The 16,792-nt window shown below is 54.3% G+C and overlaps 1 protein-coding gene across 1 annotated transcript in view; it reads left to right on the plus strand.

Moving 5' to 3' along the window:
• Positions 1-16,792, plus strand: part of Jph3 (junctophilin 3) — a 61,531-nt gene that overhangs the window by 37,424 nt on the left and 7,315 nt on the right. Inside the window, exon 3 of the mRNA XM_032887585.1 lies at positions 14,835-14,959. Coding sequence (XP_032743476.1) covers positions 14,835-14,959 — 125 coding nt within the window. The remainder of the gene's footprint in view (positions 1-14,834; positions 14,960-16,792) is intronic.

Consider the following 16,792-nt stretch of genomic DNA (forward strand, 5'->3'; position numbering starts at 1 on the left):
GGCTGGTCCCACACATAGGTCTCAGGGCAGGTGGGCTGAGTCCCGGGGTTCCCCCAGAGTCTCCTCCTGCTTTCTGAGTGCTGCCCCCATAGCCGCTCCACATCCGATTCCGAGACACCTTTGAGCTTCCTTTGCTTCTGACTTCACAAGTGATCCCACATTGCAGGTAATGAGACAGCCACCGAGACAGAATCCAGCCCTCTTCCCCTAGGCCCAGCCTTCACGCACAGGGACAGGGCCTGCAGAAACTGGACTGGACACGGTGACAGGGAATCCTGACTCCTCTTTCCTGTCAGGCTGAGTGTGTACTCCTGCTCAAGCCCTGCTTGCTTCAACCCCAGATCCCATCCCTGTCCGTGGATGTGGACTTTGGTTGTCCTGGGGCTGTCCCGAGCGAGACCTCGATACTGACTCTCCCCCATCTCTGACCCCGTCAGCTCCTAATCTGGTGCATCCTCAGATAACTGAACTCAGATCGGCAGGGGCAGAGCCAGTGGCTACGTGGGAAGCCAGATGGTTTGATTTCTGATGGACGTGGGTGTCTTGTAGGAATTCGTAAACCCCTACTTTAACTGTGCCCATAGACCTTGTGAGGTCGACAGTATCCACCTCTCATGTCTAGAGGGCTGAGGCATTCACCTGGCCGTGCATTTGCAACCTGGCAGCATCGGCAGAGACTGCAGCAGCCCGTGTGCCCCCATCCCCACCCCCACTGCTGGTCTTGTAGTTTCCTGAGGCGTTGTAACAGAGGGTCACAGTCTGAGTGCTCAGTACAAACCGGAGCTGGGATCTCTCAGGTTAGAAGCCCACATGGGAAATGCAGGTGAGTCTACGGAGGACCACACTCCCCCAGGCTCCAGGGGAAGCTCCTCTCGGGCCCCTTCCAGCATCCAGAGCACCCTGGGCATCCCTCCTTGGCTTATGGCTGCATCAATCCCGTCTCCGCCTTTGTCTTTACATGGCTTCTCTCTGAACGGTGCCCTCCTCCCCTTTCTCTTTTCTCTTGTTTGTTTTGAGACAAAAATCACCTGTAGACCAGGCTAGCCTGAAATCCTACTGTGAAGCTGAGGATGGCCTTGAACTCCTGATCTCCCTGCCTCTACCTCCCAAGTACTGAGATGGCAGGCATGTGTCACCATGCCTTGTATGAAATCTGCCTCTTTTAAGGACACTGGTGGTGACAGCCAGGGCCTAGGTCACTTGGGTGACCCCACCTCAAGGTCCTCAATTTTTTTGTTTACTTTTGTTTTTCAGGACGAGGTATCTTCGTGTAGCCCTGGCTGTCCTATAACTAGCTCTGTAGCCCAGGCTGGCCTCCAACTCAGAGATCCACCTGCCCCTGCCTCCCAAGGGCTAGAATCAAAGGTGTGCACCACCACCGCCCCACTCCCACTTTTATCTTTACACTTACTTTGTGTGTCTGTCTTTCTGTCTGTCTCCCTGTGTAAGTGTGCATTTTCCGTGGTGTCCATGTGACTATCAGAGGACAGCTCGGAGAGTCAGTTCTCTCTTTCCACCCTGAAGATTCCAGGAGTTGAACTTGGGTCATCAAGCTTGGCAGCAAGCTCCTCTTACCCGCTCAGCCACCATGCTGGGTCTCACCAATTTAGTCATAGATTTAATATCTTCTGGTGGGGGGCATAGCTCAGTGATAGAGCATTTGGCTGCAAAATATCTTCTGAATAGTATACGTCATTCCTTACAGGTATTGGGGGGAGAGGAGGGCATGTCGTTTGGGTGCCTATCTTCCAGTGTCAGGTAGAAACTGAATGAGGGCACTGGGTGTGGAGTGACACCCTGTGAATGCTGGAGTGGCTTTCAGCCTGGGTCCCAAGCCCCACCTCTTCCGGTTTTGACACAGCAGACTCGGCCGGGCTACGCCTGGGCCTCCCAGCCCTGCTTCCTCACCCCACTCCCTTCACTCCTTGGATGCCAAGTTCAGCTCTGCCATTAGCTCCAGTGTGCACTGAGATCTGATCCCCAGAGACCGGTGAACACTACAAACACCTCATTAATCCTCTGCATGGCCCCAGGAGGCCAGGCTGCTACACTTTGCCTTTGGAGAGCTGAAAATTTGCAAGGAAATGGCAGATCCTGGTGGGTGCTGGAGCTCTGCAGGGCTGGCTGGCTGGTTTTTTGTGACCATGAGCGGGAAGATCAGGAAGCAACTGGCTGTGCGGCTGAGTGGTCTCCACCCTTGGCCCCTCCATTTCCTCCTGCAGGAAGCTTCATGTAGATGGGGATTGGGATTTGAGTGCCTACCTGCTGGGTAGGGTGGGCAATGAGCTGAGGTCCTACACAGGAGGAACAAGGGCCTCTATGCCCAGCTGTGTGGGGGGTGACAGCGAGGAAGGGACCTTGGTCACATTTGACCAGCAACTCACACTCATACCTGCGTGTGGCAACAGGGATCTGGGACTTTGGACCCCAGCCTCTGTTCCCTTCTGGCTACTCTCTCTGCTTTCTGAATCATTGCTGATCTCTGTCATTCTCTGGGTGACCCAAGCGGAGTGCACAGGCTGACACCCCAGGAAGTGCAGGCCGTCGGTGTTGAGAGAACTGGGTGGCAGGTGGCATCCAGGGCTGGGTCTGACAAGCACTGTTTGGGATAGGAAAGAAACCGTGTCCCAAGAAGCCTGGGCGCTGAGTGAAGGCTTTGATCAGTGTCTCCACTGTAACCTCAGGTTCTCAGGTCCTCCATGGCCTTGGTTCCCCTTCTATCAACAGTTCTGCTTCATACCAAGTTCTGACTGGAGGAGCTGGGAGGAGTGCACAGGCCTCTCAGGTCCTGCTCAGGCACTGGCTTCCCCTCTAGCTCTCTCCTTCCTCCTTCCTCCTTCTTCCTCCTCCTCCTCCTTCTCCTCTCTTCTTCCCTTCCACCTCCTCTCCCTCTCTCTCTTCTCCTCCCAGCCTCCCTTTCACCAGACTGGGATCTCTGGCCCTACTGTGTGAGATGCTGCTGGCAGGTCTCTGAGCTCCCACCTCCCCATCCCTCACCCCCTGTCCTTGGTTGCTGGCTGCCCGTGCAGACAGCATCATGGAGAGTGACTTTCATCTGTTGACTGAGTTCAACCAGTGCTTGTGGTGCTGCCCTGGGCCCGCCCTACCTTTGGCTCATGGGGGGTGCATACTGCTGCCGTGTGACCTGTTCACACGAGGACACAAATAAAGGTGAGATCGGGGACTACAGAAGGGTTGACAGGGAAGGGCTTCAGAGGTGGCAGAGCCTGCCACTAGGAGAGGTGGCAGGATTGGTGTCAGGCCTGTACCCAGCAAGGCATGTCTTACAGGTAGGCCAGCTGACATCGTGAATGCAGTTGACACCCAGGCAGGCTCTCTGCTAGCAATTGCCTGACCTTGATCCCACTGAGCTCCTGGGATGCTGCTGGGCTCCTGCCGATGGAGGAGGCTGACTTCCTCTTTGCCCTTTACTCCCTGGGAACCTGGGTTCTAATGGCATAGCAGACATGCCCTTCTGGTGTAGAGGCCCAGGGCGGAGGAGAGTAGGGTCATCATACACGATCCCCTTGGGCCATGATAGGCGATCACGCTTGAGATGCCATGGACGAGGCCTCCCTATCTGTCTCCTCATCCTGAGTTTGAAGTTTCCGCCTGTGAACAACGCCCTCTGCTGGGGTGGAGGGGTAGAGGTTCCTCCAGATACCCTCTTCCTCCTTTAACTGAGTAGAGCAGAATTGTCCAAAGATCAGATTTAAAATGGACACTGAAAAAGCAACACGAGACTCAGGTTACTGTGTCTGCCCACAAGTACGAGGCCTCACCTTTCACGCTAGCCCGTGTCTGACCCTCTCCCCCTGTGCTCCTGTGTCCAGGGCCTGCCTAGCCAACCCTGAGAAAAGACCCCAAGCCCAGCCTGGTGTGCAGACGGCCCTGTTCAGTGGGTCTCTAGGCTGTTCCTCGTACAGTTTGCGTGGTTGGCCTGCTATTCCTGGGCACGGGGGTGGGCTGTAGGGTGAGGGAAAAGAGGGGGTGCTGGATCTAAAGATAGATAGGAGGCCTGAAGGTGAGGGGAGGCGCCGGAAGGAGGGTGAAACAATGCTTAAAATTCGACCTGCCTTTGCTTTCTCAGGCTTCCCGAGCTCCTAGAGCACCGGGGTTGCCATGACAACCGAGATGCATCTTCTCCCCCCCCCATACACACAGAAACTGGATGGTGTGGGTGGGGCCTTGGCTCTGACTGGCCAAGAGCTCTCTGATGGGCAGACTCTGCACTGGAGGGGGATGAGCCTGGCTTCCCCTCACAAACAACTGTTTGCCCACATGTGCCGTGTGCTGGCCTGTAGCTTATGACAATATTCTGAGCAGAGCCCTGCCCATAGGGAACCTCACAATTCAGTCCCCGACTGCCATTCCTACCAGCAAAGCCTTACCCTTGTCCTGTTGGGTTATCTGATTTTAGAAAATTGGCTTTCTAAGCCCCACCTCTAAAGTCAGCCCTGGTGTTTCCACCTCCGAAGCGGTGGGTGGCATTGGCGAGGTTCCAGCTAACACGGAGGTGTCCACAGGAGGAGGGCACTAACATGGGAAAAGAGAGACTGTTGGGGCACGACTTTCAGGTGGTGGCATTTTTGCTGATGCAGATTGCAGGCGGTTGCTCATTGACTGGGCCAATTTAGGCTCCGTTTGGGGAGGGCAGGAAAGTGGGAATCTGCCTCACACCTCCGAGGTGAACTCCAGGTGTGCATTAAGAAGTTGATTTCTTACTACACGGAGCTGAGAAGTCAAGCACTCTCGTGAACTCAGCCTTGGGGAGGCTGAGGCAGGACTGCAAAGCTTAGACCAGCAAGATCCTTGCCACAAAGCAAGATCCAAAAGTCCAAGGGCTAAAGTAAGACACAGCTAGCTCACCAGCAGCCTGTGTGGCCTACATGTGCAAAGCTGTGGGTTCAAATCTGAGCCCTGCAAGACAGTCGGCTTACTGCACTGGTGCACTAAGCCCCGGGTTCAGTCTTCAGTACCATGTAAACCCAGGTGGAGGCATTGGAGAGATGGCCCCGTGGCTAATAGCTCACAAGGACCAGAGTTCAGAGTCGAGCATCCATTCTGAGCAGCTCATAACACTTGGAACTGCAGCTCCAAGAGGTCCAATATCCTATTCTGGTCCCCATAAGTTCTTTCATGTATATGCGCATACCCACATAGACACATACCCATGATGATGATAAGGGCTGGAGAGATGGCTCAGTGGTTTAGAGCACTGACTGTTCTTCCAGGGGTCCTGAGTTCAATTCCCAGCAACCACATGGTGGCTCACAACCATCTGTAATGGGATCCAATGCCCTCTTCTGGTGTGTCTGAAGACAACCATAGTGTACTCATAGACATAAAATAAATTTTAAAAATCTTTAAAGTGAGCCGGTGCCCAGGGGTTGACATTTAAAAAAATAATGATTATCATTAATTATAATGATATTTATATAATATATTAAGTATAATAATAATTGTTATAACTACAGGCATGGTGACACATGCCTATCACCCTAGTACTCAGGAGAAGGAAAGTCATATGTTCAGTGTCATCCTCGGTTACAGACCAAGCTGGAGGCTAGCCTAAGCTACATGAGACCCAGTCTCGACAATAATAAAAAGGAAAAGAGAGAGAGAAATGCAAATTAATGTGACACTCGATGTCACTGTCCTGCTTGCCAGCCTGGGAGAGTGGGTAAGCTCTGGTGACCCGCTGAGCAGGAGGGCCATGGATGGACCCATCCATGTGAGTTCTTGTCATGACCAGTACAGCCCAGGCCTTGCTGTCCATGCTGAGCCTTAACTAGGAGATCACATTTCTGGAAATGGATCCCAAAAATAGACTTGCAAAAGTCAAACGTGATCAACAGATCATCACCATTGGACAGGAAGTGACACGTGGCCGCAATCAGCTCGGGGCAGCTCTGTGAACAGAACGAGGAAGATTTGCAGTCCACGGATGTGACACAGATTCCAAAGTGCCGTGTTAAGTTTAAGTGAAAAAAAGCCAGAAGTGGGGCAGACCATGCGATGTGGCTTCTAGCTTTGAGTCCCGTGTCTGACACGTGGGAACTGTAGCGCCAGCACGGTGTCCTGTGTCTAACACATGTAAACCGTAGGGCTCAGCACCGTGTCCCGTGTCTGACGTGTGGGAACCGCAGCACTCAGGCCAACTGGGATGCTGGGACGAAAATGCTCTAAATTTCAGACTTTAGTATTTGCATATCTCGGAGCTATTCAGGAGGTTGAGGCAGGAGGATTGTGAATTTGACACCGGCTTGGGGTACATAGTGAGACCCCGCCTCCAGAAGAGAAAGTACTCCTTGGAGATAGGAGGGGAAAGTTCGCTTGCGTCTCCAGGGTGCCGTCTCGATGGCCCAAGAGTGACCTCACATGTTAGCGAGTCTGCACTGCGACCTGGGCATGGCTCTCGGACACTGTGCCAGCCTCCTGCTGACCCTTCTCACTGGACAGCCCCCAGTCTGCCTGTGCCCAGCACCTGTATCCATTGGGCACATTTGCCCAGTGGGCACTGCTCCCAGAGGGCACCAGTGACTCAGAGAGCAGAGATGAGGTAATCTTTGCTCCCTCTCCATGTGTGGCTGCTTGCTGTGACAGCTTCCCAGAGCTCCGTTCTTTTATAGCAGAGTTTCTTTCCACTTAGAGCAGAACCTTCCAGGAAGGTAAAGTTGGTCCCTGGAACAGTGAGAACAGGTGTGGGGGTAGCTGTTGCACTGACCCCATGGCCTCTGAGTCACTGCTGACCCTAGAGGGGCTGGCAGGTGGCTCTTCTGTCCCCGAGTTTTTATGCTCTGTTCTTCCCCTCCCTCGCCCTACCCCAGGCTATCTCACCTCATACAGATGCAGCCAGATCAAGCATCTCCCCTGTGCCCTGGCTCCTTAATGTCTCCAGAACGACTTAAAACAACAAAACCAGGAAGCAGGTTGTCTGTTGCCAGGGGCTGAGGCTCAGAGTGTTGTGGGGGCATCAAGAGAAGGTGAAGCTGGACCCTGGCGGGATGGCACACCCCAGAACGTTCCCAGCACCTTTGAAACTTGCTTGTCGAGCCAGACATGTTAGGCCAGAACTCCGTGAGGCCACCCAGAAGTGAACCCTCAGAACCTCCACAGTGGAACTTCAGGCCCTGCTGCAGGTTCCTTTCCCACAGTGACCCCTCCCTGTACCCACCCCTCAGATGAGGACATGAGTCCTAGAGAGGGAGGCTCTTCCCCAGCAGAGTGGCCAGTGAAAGAGGAGGCCATGTGCTCACCTCAGCCCGTCAGGGTTCCACCTGTGATGACGCTGTGGCCGTCCGTGGTCAAGATGGCTGTGTGTGCGCATGTGTGGAGGGCTGTGCTCAGGAGGGCTAAGTGTGAGCGCATGCGTGCTGTGCCCTATGTATGAGTGTGTGAGTACATACACGTGCTGTGGCCAGGGTGGTTCTCTGGGGATACACACTGTGGAGGGCTGTGTGTGTTAGTAAACACGATGTTCAGTGCCGTGGTCCCTCCGGAGGGTTCTCTCGTGAGTGCGAACACTGTGGAAGGTTGTGGTTGGTCGGGAGGGTTCTCCTCGTGAATGCATACGCAGGGTTAGTGGCCCCTGCACTTGGGAACAGTGGCTCAGACACTGTAGCCACCTTACATGGGAGCTTCCTTCTCTGTGAGGCGCGGCTCTGGAGACCTTGATGACCATCCTGTGAGCTGTACTTGGTGGCTGTAGCCCGGGCGTGATTGGACGTTTTAGACAGGAAGACCACGTTTAAGGCCTAGGAGAGCAACTTAGCAAGACCCTGTCTAAAAGATAAATTCAAAGGAGCCACCATGCCCTGTGACTGGCACAGAGTGCAGGGAGGAGGGCGGTGCTGTGGGTGGAGGACACCTGGGAACCTTCCAGCCTCGGTCTGGTGCAGGTGGGTCTTCGTCAACCTCTTCCAGTGATCCCAGGCAGACAAGGCACATATACCAATCCCCACATATAGACCTGTGCAGCGGCCCATTCCTGAGGGAACATGGTTGTAGTGGCTGTGCCACCTGGGCCCTGTGAACGTAACCCTGAAATAACCCAAGGCTTGTATATAGGAGTCTGTAGCACCCGTTGGCAGAGTCGCTAAGCAGCTATTGGAGGACAGAGCCAGCCTGAGTCTCCCTGGTTGTGACATGAAAACCATTCTGTTCCCGTTCCTGTGCACAATGCCTGGTGTCAGGGCTGCCCCGAATCTCTATTCTTGTCAGGGTGAAAGCCAAGAGGTCCCTCAAGCCTTTGGTGCTAGTCCCCAGCAGGCACCGGCTGGCAGACCTGCCTGGGCATGGTGCCTCCCGGAGGCCTCCCTGGAAGAGGTGGAGTTGCCTTGACAACTGCAGCCTGAGGGGAGAAACCTGCTGTGATGCTGGAGACTTCCAGTAGAGTCTCCAGGAGGCTGGCTTCCTTCCCTTAAGGAGGAATAGGAAGGGTCTGTCTGCTCCACAACCCTGGGCCACCAGGACGGCATAGGACTTCACCACGAAGGTGACTGTGTGGACAGTGCGTTTGACAGAGCTCCGTCATGCACTGTTTGCTTCCCACGTCTGTCAGCTCTAAGCACTATGAACGTGGAGCTTGACTGCTCCACCTTCCTGGGAAGAGGAATCCAAGATCAAGGTGGCTCCATGACAGGCTGTGAGGAGAGCCCCGTTCTAGCTCTGTTAAGTGTCTTCATGGAGTTCATTCTCTCTCTCTCTCTCTCTCTCTCTCTCTCTCTCTCTCTCTCTCCCTCTCTCTCTTCCTCTCTCTCCTCCCCACCCAAGTTTTGAACAGAGGTACTGGACAGTGTACTGGATTAGGGCCCACGGTGACCTCACCATGCCTGAATAACGTCACACCCAGAAATACCTGTGGCAGGATCATAATACGTCTACTAGGGCCATGACCCAGCCTGTGGCACACACACTTGGCCTTTGCAGTTTAAGGCTGTCCTTAGAAGTATAAAGAAAAACCACATTTACAGTCAAGGCCCAGGATGATACATCCTAGCACTAAGGTGACTGAGGCAGGGGGATTAAGAATTCAAGGCCTGTCTGGGCTACAGGGTGATTTCCCTGCTATTGAGAGAGAGGGGCGGAGAGAGAGAGAGAGAGAGAGAGAGAGAGAGAGAGAGAGAGAGAGAGAGAGAGAGAGAGAGAGAGAGAGAGAAGAGAGAGAGAGAGAGAGAGACAGAGAGAGAGAGGGAGACAGAGAGAGAGACAGGGAGACAGAGAGAGAGAGACAGGGAGACAGAGAGAGACAGGGAGACAGAGAGAGAGACAGAGAGACAGAGAGAGAGACAGAGAGAGACAGAGGCAGACAGAGACAGAGACAGAGACAGAGAAAGAGGGAGGGAGGGAGAGAGAGAGAGAGAGAGAGAGGGAGGGAGGGAGGGAGATACAGACAGACAGAGACAGAGAGAGATGGATGGAGGGAGAGAGAGACAGAGGGAGGGGGAGACAGAGACAGAGACAGAGAAAGAGAGAGGGAGGGAGGAGAGAGAAACAGAGGGAGAGACAGAGAACAGAGAGAGACAGAGACAGAGAAAGAGGGAGGGAAGGAGAGAGACAGAGAGATGGACTAATGGAGGGAAGGAGATAAAGACAGACAGAGACAAAGAGAGGGGGAGGAAGAGAGACAGACAGACAGAGATAGAGAGAGATGGATGGATGGACGGAGGAAGAGGCAGAGAGAGAGAGGTAGAGAGGGAGAGACAGAGAGAGAGAGAGACAGAGAAAGAGGGAGGAAGGGAGAGACAGAGACAGAGAGAGAGGGAGAGAACCCCATGCAGAGTGCAGGCTGGGAAGGCTAAGAGAGCTGTCAAGTTCAGCTACCTCCCTGAGGGACAGAGTCTGCACCACTGTGCCCCTGCCTGCGTCCTGGTGTCTGCCTGTGCTCACTGCTGCTATTGCTCCTCCTCAGCCCAGCGCTGTTTCAGAGCAGAGCCGTCCAGGGTGTGCTCTGCAGTAAGGCCTATGGCTGAGCATAAAGGCCCTTATCTCAGCTCTGGGGGGCAGGGGGGCAGGGGGGTGGTAAAGACCCTGGGTTTCAGGCAAGACCTGCCAGGGGTTCTCATGAGAGGGGTAATGGGTTAGGCCAGCAGCAGACAGGCACAGCTTGTGGTGGAGTAAACTTCCAGGAAGCAAGAAGGGCTGAAGCTCTGAAAGGCACAAACCTGTCCTGATGAAACAGGCCCTCCCTGAGGGTCAGTGAAGACGGGGACGATATCCATTGCCAGTACTGACCAGAGGGCATATGTGAGCTCCCGAGTCCGGTAGAGATTCACGGTGCTGCTGTGGCAGAGGAGGGGTTAGAAGCATACACATAGTAGGTGCCACTGTATACCGTCCTGTGAGATCCCTGAGGGGCAATGCCTGGGAGGAGGGAAGCCTCTGACCCTTTGCCCCACCCCGCTCCTGCCAGCCCAGGCCAGAGGTAGATACAGAACAAGAGACAGGGAGACACTGGCCACAGAAGACTGAGTTCCTGTGGTCTAGGGGAAGAGGCAGTTCTCACAGACACGGAGAAACCCAGAAGGGCCACACAAGGGAGAGACAGAAGGTTGTGGAACCTGAGCTCCCTATCCCCGAGACTCACTGTGACTCCTGACCCTCGGTGGCCAGGAGACCTGAGTAGTCCTCTCTCTTTGGTGGGTCCTTCCATCATGGTTCTCTGACACTGGCCCCAAGCAGACAGCAGGAACAGGAATCCTTCTGTATAAAGGCAGAGCCGTGCCCACCTGGCAGCCCAGCAGTGGGGGGGGAGGTGGGAGGAGGATTATGAATTCGAGGCCTGCCTGGGTTACAGGGAGAGGTCCTGCCTCCTTCTGCCTCCCATAAAAATAAAATAAAATCCCCTCTGTGGTCCCCGAAGGCCTGCCTGGGCTTCCCAGGGTGAGGAGACCAGAGGCACAAGACAAGATGGGAAACTGCCAAGGAGACCCAGGAAGTCTTGAAACAGATGCCCTGGCTCTGGAGCCTTGTTGCTGAATGAAGCTGGTGGAGGAGAGAGGCAGGGAGGAGTTGGGGGAGAGGGAGGGTCTCCTCATGGGCTCACTACTTCCCTGAGCTGTGAGAGTCTCGTAGCTGCCTGTTTGCAGGGGAGTGATCTGTGTTCCAAGAGAACACAGAGAAGACAGGATGTAGAGCAACTTCCCATGGCTCCCGGACAAAGGGCCACACACGGTCAGCAACTTAAACGATCTGTTTGCACTCGCAATCTGCAGCAGTCAGAGTGGATTTCCCAGGATATGAGCAAGGGGGTGGGCCATCCCTCCCAGAAGGCTCTAGGAAGGGTCTGCAACCTTGGCTCCCCAACCCCTAGACACAGCGTCTCATGAATGGGAGAAACACAGTGTCAGGTGACCTGAGGACCAGACACTGATCCACCTGTTTTGTGGTGACTTGGGTTTTTGCACACCCCCAGGAATCTTGACCTCACACCCCAGATGACACTGCACACCATCAGCTATCTGCCCCTGGCCTCGGGGCAATGGTTTCCACCACGAGCTCCTTTTGTCTGGTGTCAGTGGCGCGGCTCTCATGACTTCCACCAGCAGTAGTCTGATTGGTCACCTGCCTGATATGTATGCTGGGCACCCAACAATGCTCCGAGGATCCCTTTAGGGGAGCATTGGAGGCCTTATTGAGACATAGGCTGTGGGATCCAAGTCGTACAGTGTAACCCAGTGAGTGACCCTCCTGCCTCAGCTTCCTGCATATTTGTGTGACGAGATCGCAGGGGTGCACCACCTTGCACAGCCCTGCCACTGTTAGACACAAGGCCAACATCACCCACTGGCTGCCCTGAAGTCCTTAGGCTATCTCTGGATCCCCCTACCACTCCCCACGAACTTCCTGCAATTAGCTTCTCTCTCCATCTGGAAAATGACTGGTCCTACCAGGCTTCTGGTCCGCCTTGGTTTCCTCTATCCAGGATGAGTCCCGGATCATGACTAGCTGACCCTCAGTTGCTCTGTGCTTTAAGTTGTCACCTCCTCTCTGGGTGCCTGAGCCCGTGGTGAGGACCACAGGTACAACTATGCCCAATATACAATGTACCCATGCAGGACGAGCTGTGGGTACAACCGTGCAGAGAACCCAGCATCAATGGCAGATGCAGGAGAGAGCCTCTCATAGGCTGAACGTCCCCTCCATGACACTGCGGCCCGACCTCACATGAATGAGCCTAGACAGCAGGAGCCCCCTCTGAAGGCAGCTGTCCCTTAGAGGACACGCTCAGGTCCTGCAGATACTGTCTGAAATGGACCTTTGCCACCCACATGCTGGAATCTTCACTAACCACCTCTCGTCTTGGTTGATGTTTTTTAGGGCTGGCATGTATGCTTTTCTATACGTGTGACGTCTCTATGTAAACACGCACACAGCATGGGTGAGCTAATGGTATTTTTTACTAAGTGAGGGTATGGACACCAATCACAGCCCCTAAGGGACATCGGGAAACTGAGTTGTCTCTAGAGCAGGGCTGTGAACTCGGAGGGTAAGGAAGCCATGAGTGCCCATTCAGGTCAGGATGGAACCAGAACAGTAACCACTTGAGAAGCTTCATCTGTGCAGAGTAAGCTCAGCACCCCAGATTTCCGTCTGTAGGTTTTGGGGGTACGCGCTCTCCTCTGCTTCCCGGGATACTTCAGCTCAGCAGCTGCTGTCAGGACTGTGTTCAGCTGAGTAAATAAATTTTTTTTTCCAGAGCTGAGGACTGAATTCAAGGCCTTGCACTTGCTAGGCAAGCGCTCTACTGAGCTAAATCCCCAACCAGGACTGTGTTCTACTCTGGGACATTGCAGTCCCCTCTGGAGCTGAGGGGGGTGGCACTTGCATAGAACTTGGGACAGTTTCCAAAGTTGCACAGATCCTCAGGGAGGTCATTTTCAGAGTTCCACAAGCTATGCTGGGATCACAGGACAGGATGGAAGGACCCTAGCTAAGGGACACAGGTTCCTCCGAGGTCCCCGGGCAGTTTCTGCAGAAGAGGCCTACAGCCCTGAGTCTTCAGCTGATCCATTATCGGTAATTAATTACGTGTTGGCTAGTGCTGTGGGAGGGTAATGTTGTCGTGACAAATACCAGATACCCGAGGTATATTCTAGAAGGCACAGCGTCCATCTCACATCCTGTGGGACATGAAGTCATGGCTCTGCTGAGACGCAACTGTCTTCCCGCTCCCAGGAACTAATGTGCTTCAAGGGATAGAATTTACTAACACTACAGTCTAGCGTGCTGGGTTTCCTGGACTCCTCGGGCCGGCTCCCTGGTGTATAGCAGAGAACAGGAGGTCCTAAGGCCTGGAGGGCCACATGAGAGAACCTGGGGGCTGGGCTAGGGGTCTTGCTTCCCTTCCTGCACATTTATTCGTGGCTTGGGCATCTCCCCCTGCACCTGGGTGGCATATTTTCTTCTAATACGTCATTTGAAGAGTGAGACCCAACGCTGTAGACATCGTGAGGGGTTCAGGAGTTGGCTTGGAGACCCCAAGTCGCAGGTGCTGTGAGACACCAGAACCAGGCTGCTGGGTAACAACTGTGCCCTGAGAGCTTGCTCCTCCATGCGTCCGTGGTGGGAGCCCATCCCCAGGAGACGACAGAACTACCGAGGTGGAGCCTTCAAGAATGGCGTTAGTGCCCTTGAGGCCAAAGCACGAGAGATGCCTTCTCTTCCTTCAGAACAGTCTGAGGATGCCATCTGTAACCAGGAAGTGGGTCTTCCCTAGACGGCACCCTAACTCTGATCCAGCCTCAGAACTGGGAGAAAGACATCCCTGAGTTGAAAGCCCCTCTCTCCCTCGCTTGCTCTGAATTTCCTGACCACGGGCAGGAGAGCTGTACGGAGACTACCACCTTTATCTCAGGGCCTTGCGACTACTGTTTGCAGTGTAGGGGACGTGGTATTCATGTGTATCGTGGTCCAGCCCTGCAGCCAGCATTCGAGGGAGAAGGAGGAGGGGGGAGGAGGAGGGGAGGAGGGGAGGGGAGGAGGGGAGGGGGGAACAGATGAGGATCACTCCATTCAGTCCTGGAACTTTAACCTCTGCTTTTACAAGGATAGGGTAGCCCTGGGGCACTCAGCGAGACCCAGCACAAGCAGGGCCAGAGGCATATATGTCTGGCCCATCCATCCCATAGTTTCTTGGAGCTTGTGGGACAGCTCACATTGCATGGGCCAACTGGTGACCGTCACCGCTTCCAGCCAAGGATGGAATTGCCCAGCTTCAAGGTTGCCACAGTGTGTGTGTGTGTGTGTGTGTGTGTGTGTGTGTGTGTGTGTGTGTGTGTGTGTGTATTGATTAAAAACACATGTCCTGGGGTCGCTTAACAGCGGGCATTGGCCTTCCAGGGGACCCAAGTTCTGTTCCCAGCACCTATGCTCACAGCCACCTCCAGCTCCAGGTGCAGGGTCAGCAGTGTATACTCACACAGACACACAAGGGAAAACACAACCTTAAAAAGCAACAGGGGCTGTAGCCGTGTCTCCGTGGCTTGAGTACCTGCTGCCCTTCATAGAGTAGCAGGCTTCTGTTCCCAGCACCCACACGATGGCCCACGAGTGCCTGCAACTCCAGTCCTAGGCGATCCAACGCCTTCCCCTGGCCTCTGTTGACACACAGGCAGGCAAAGTACCCATTTACAGAAAGTAAAAAGCAAAAAAAGAAATTCACACTTTCTCCACAGGGTTGCTACACTAAAGCTGGCTGGTTGATGCCGGGAATGTTTGTTGAGTGACTATTGGAACAAACAGGATCCAGGGTAGGCTCCCAGATACTCACAACAAAGGGTCCCTTCAGGGCCTTCACTCAATGCTCTCCCATTACCGCATGTCTCCCCCAGGACCTCCCACTCACGGGCCAAGGCCGAGGCAGCACTCACTGCGGCTCAAAAAGCCCAGGAAGAAGCACGGATCGCCAGGATCACTGCCAAAGAGTTCTCGCCTTCCTTCCAGCACAGGGAAAACGGTGAGTTCTGCCCGGGAGGGTGGCTCCTGATGCCACCTGGGGCTGATTGTCACCCCTTTACCAGTGGCTTCCCTCACTGAAGCTGATTCAGCAAACACATTGCACGGGTGTGCTCGGACCTGAGCGACCATCTCTGAGTGTATAGACACTGTCTCCTCGTCTCCTGGTCCCTAGGTTATCCTATAGCCATCTGCAGTAATGGCTTTGGTCCCTCTGTAGCAAGGGTGACCGAGGAGCTGAATCTAGTCTCATCTGATAACTTCTGCTCCCTGTTTCTAATACAAGATCTTATCCTATAGCCCAGGCTGGACCACGGCAATCCTCCTGCCTCAGCCTCCTCTGTGCTGAGTTTCATTTCATCCTAATATGCACTCCGTGAAGTGCAGGCAGCCACATGTGGGGAGTGGCTGCCAGGTTGGAGAATCTCCAATGAGCAGAAGCCTGTGCTCTGTCCTGTGTGGAAGTCACTGCCCTCTGGGAGATGTGTAAACGGAGGCACGGAGTTGGGACAGTCAACTGAGGAGGGGGTTGTGCTGTCCCCACTCAGCCTCAAAATGCCCAGTTCCACCTTGCATCCCTCCAGCATCCTGGGGAGCATCTTGGAGACAGAGTCACAGCCCCCATGTCTGCCCCCAGCTGCTGTACACAGGGTGAGAATAGAAAGTTAAACGAGGCTTTGGGGCTTGGGTGTGCCGTGCCCAATCTGCGTTTTCACACAAATGAGGACGGGGCCTCTGGGCCTGGGCTGAGGAGCCAAGCTCACACAGCTGGTGGTGCCCAGTCAGAAGGTCAAATCAGAGTCTTGTTGTCTGCTCCTTCTAGGGCTCCCCCAGGACCCACTCTGGTATCCCACTGACCCCTGGCCACCAGCACCTCTCTTAGATGTTTCCAGTTTAGAGAGGGAGGTGGCCATCAATTCTCTGCACAGTCCCTCTCACTCGGCAGCTCTCTCAGCTTGAAGAGAAAGAAAGGGGGAGGGGGAAGCCCTGGTCCCCAGTGGAGGGCTAGCTTAGTCAGACTGAGGTGGCTCTGGTTCAAGTCAGTGAGCCGCAGCCAATCTGCTTCACATTTAGACTAAACATGTAACTGACCCCAAGCCAGGTGAGCCACGTGTAGAATATGTAAGTGAACAGACATAATAATAATTCCCACAGATCCCCAGGCTCCGGCCTGCTGCTGGTTCCTTCCTGGGGTCCTTCTACACTGTCCCAAGGAGTTTTGGTTGGAGGGGACTCAATACTATCTGGGGCACTGTGTGTGGAATGGTGACCAAAAGATTTATCCACCAGACGTTCTGATGACCCTGGGCAAGACCCATAGGAGCCAGCCCTGCCCACAGCTGGCCTCTGGGCCTTTTGTGTGGCCTTATGCCCCATGTATATGTGCCTTGGAGCACCCAGATGGCCCAGGATAGTGTTTCTCCTGGACAGGCCTCAGCTAATGTCTGTTTTCTGTTCAGAGATGCCTCCTTGAAAAGTCTACGAGGAAGACCTTCAACTCACAGTACCTCAGCTGCCCCCTTACTGGGATGGGACCAGCCCATGGGACTTGGCTGGTGCAGAGCCCCTTCCTGGCTGTCTCTCTGTATGGTCTCTGGCCATGCCTGTTGCCTGGGGGGCTGCCATGGCCTCCTCTCTCCTTTATTGTGTTACTTCCAGGTCCCTTCTTCAATGTGCATCCCCATGTTAGGGCATTTCCTAGAATGCATTAGCGGCCAGTGGGGCCTTACTGGAAGGGGACTGGGGGCCAAGTGTCCCACTCCTGGTCCTCAAGGCCAGCAGTTGCTGTGTTCTCTTACAAAGAGAAGACTCCCAAGGATAGTAGCTCCATAGT

This window comes from Rattus rattus, chromosome 17, assembly GCF_011064425.1.
Source record: "Rattus rattus isolate New Zealand chromosome 17, Rrattus_CSIRO_v1, whole genome shotgun sequence".
NCBI classification, from domain to species: Eukaryota; Metazoa; Chordata; class Mammalia; order Rodentia; family Muridae; genus Rattus; species Rattus rattus.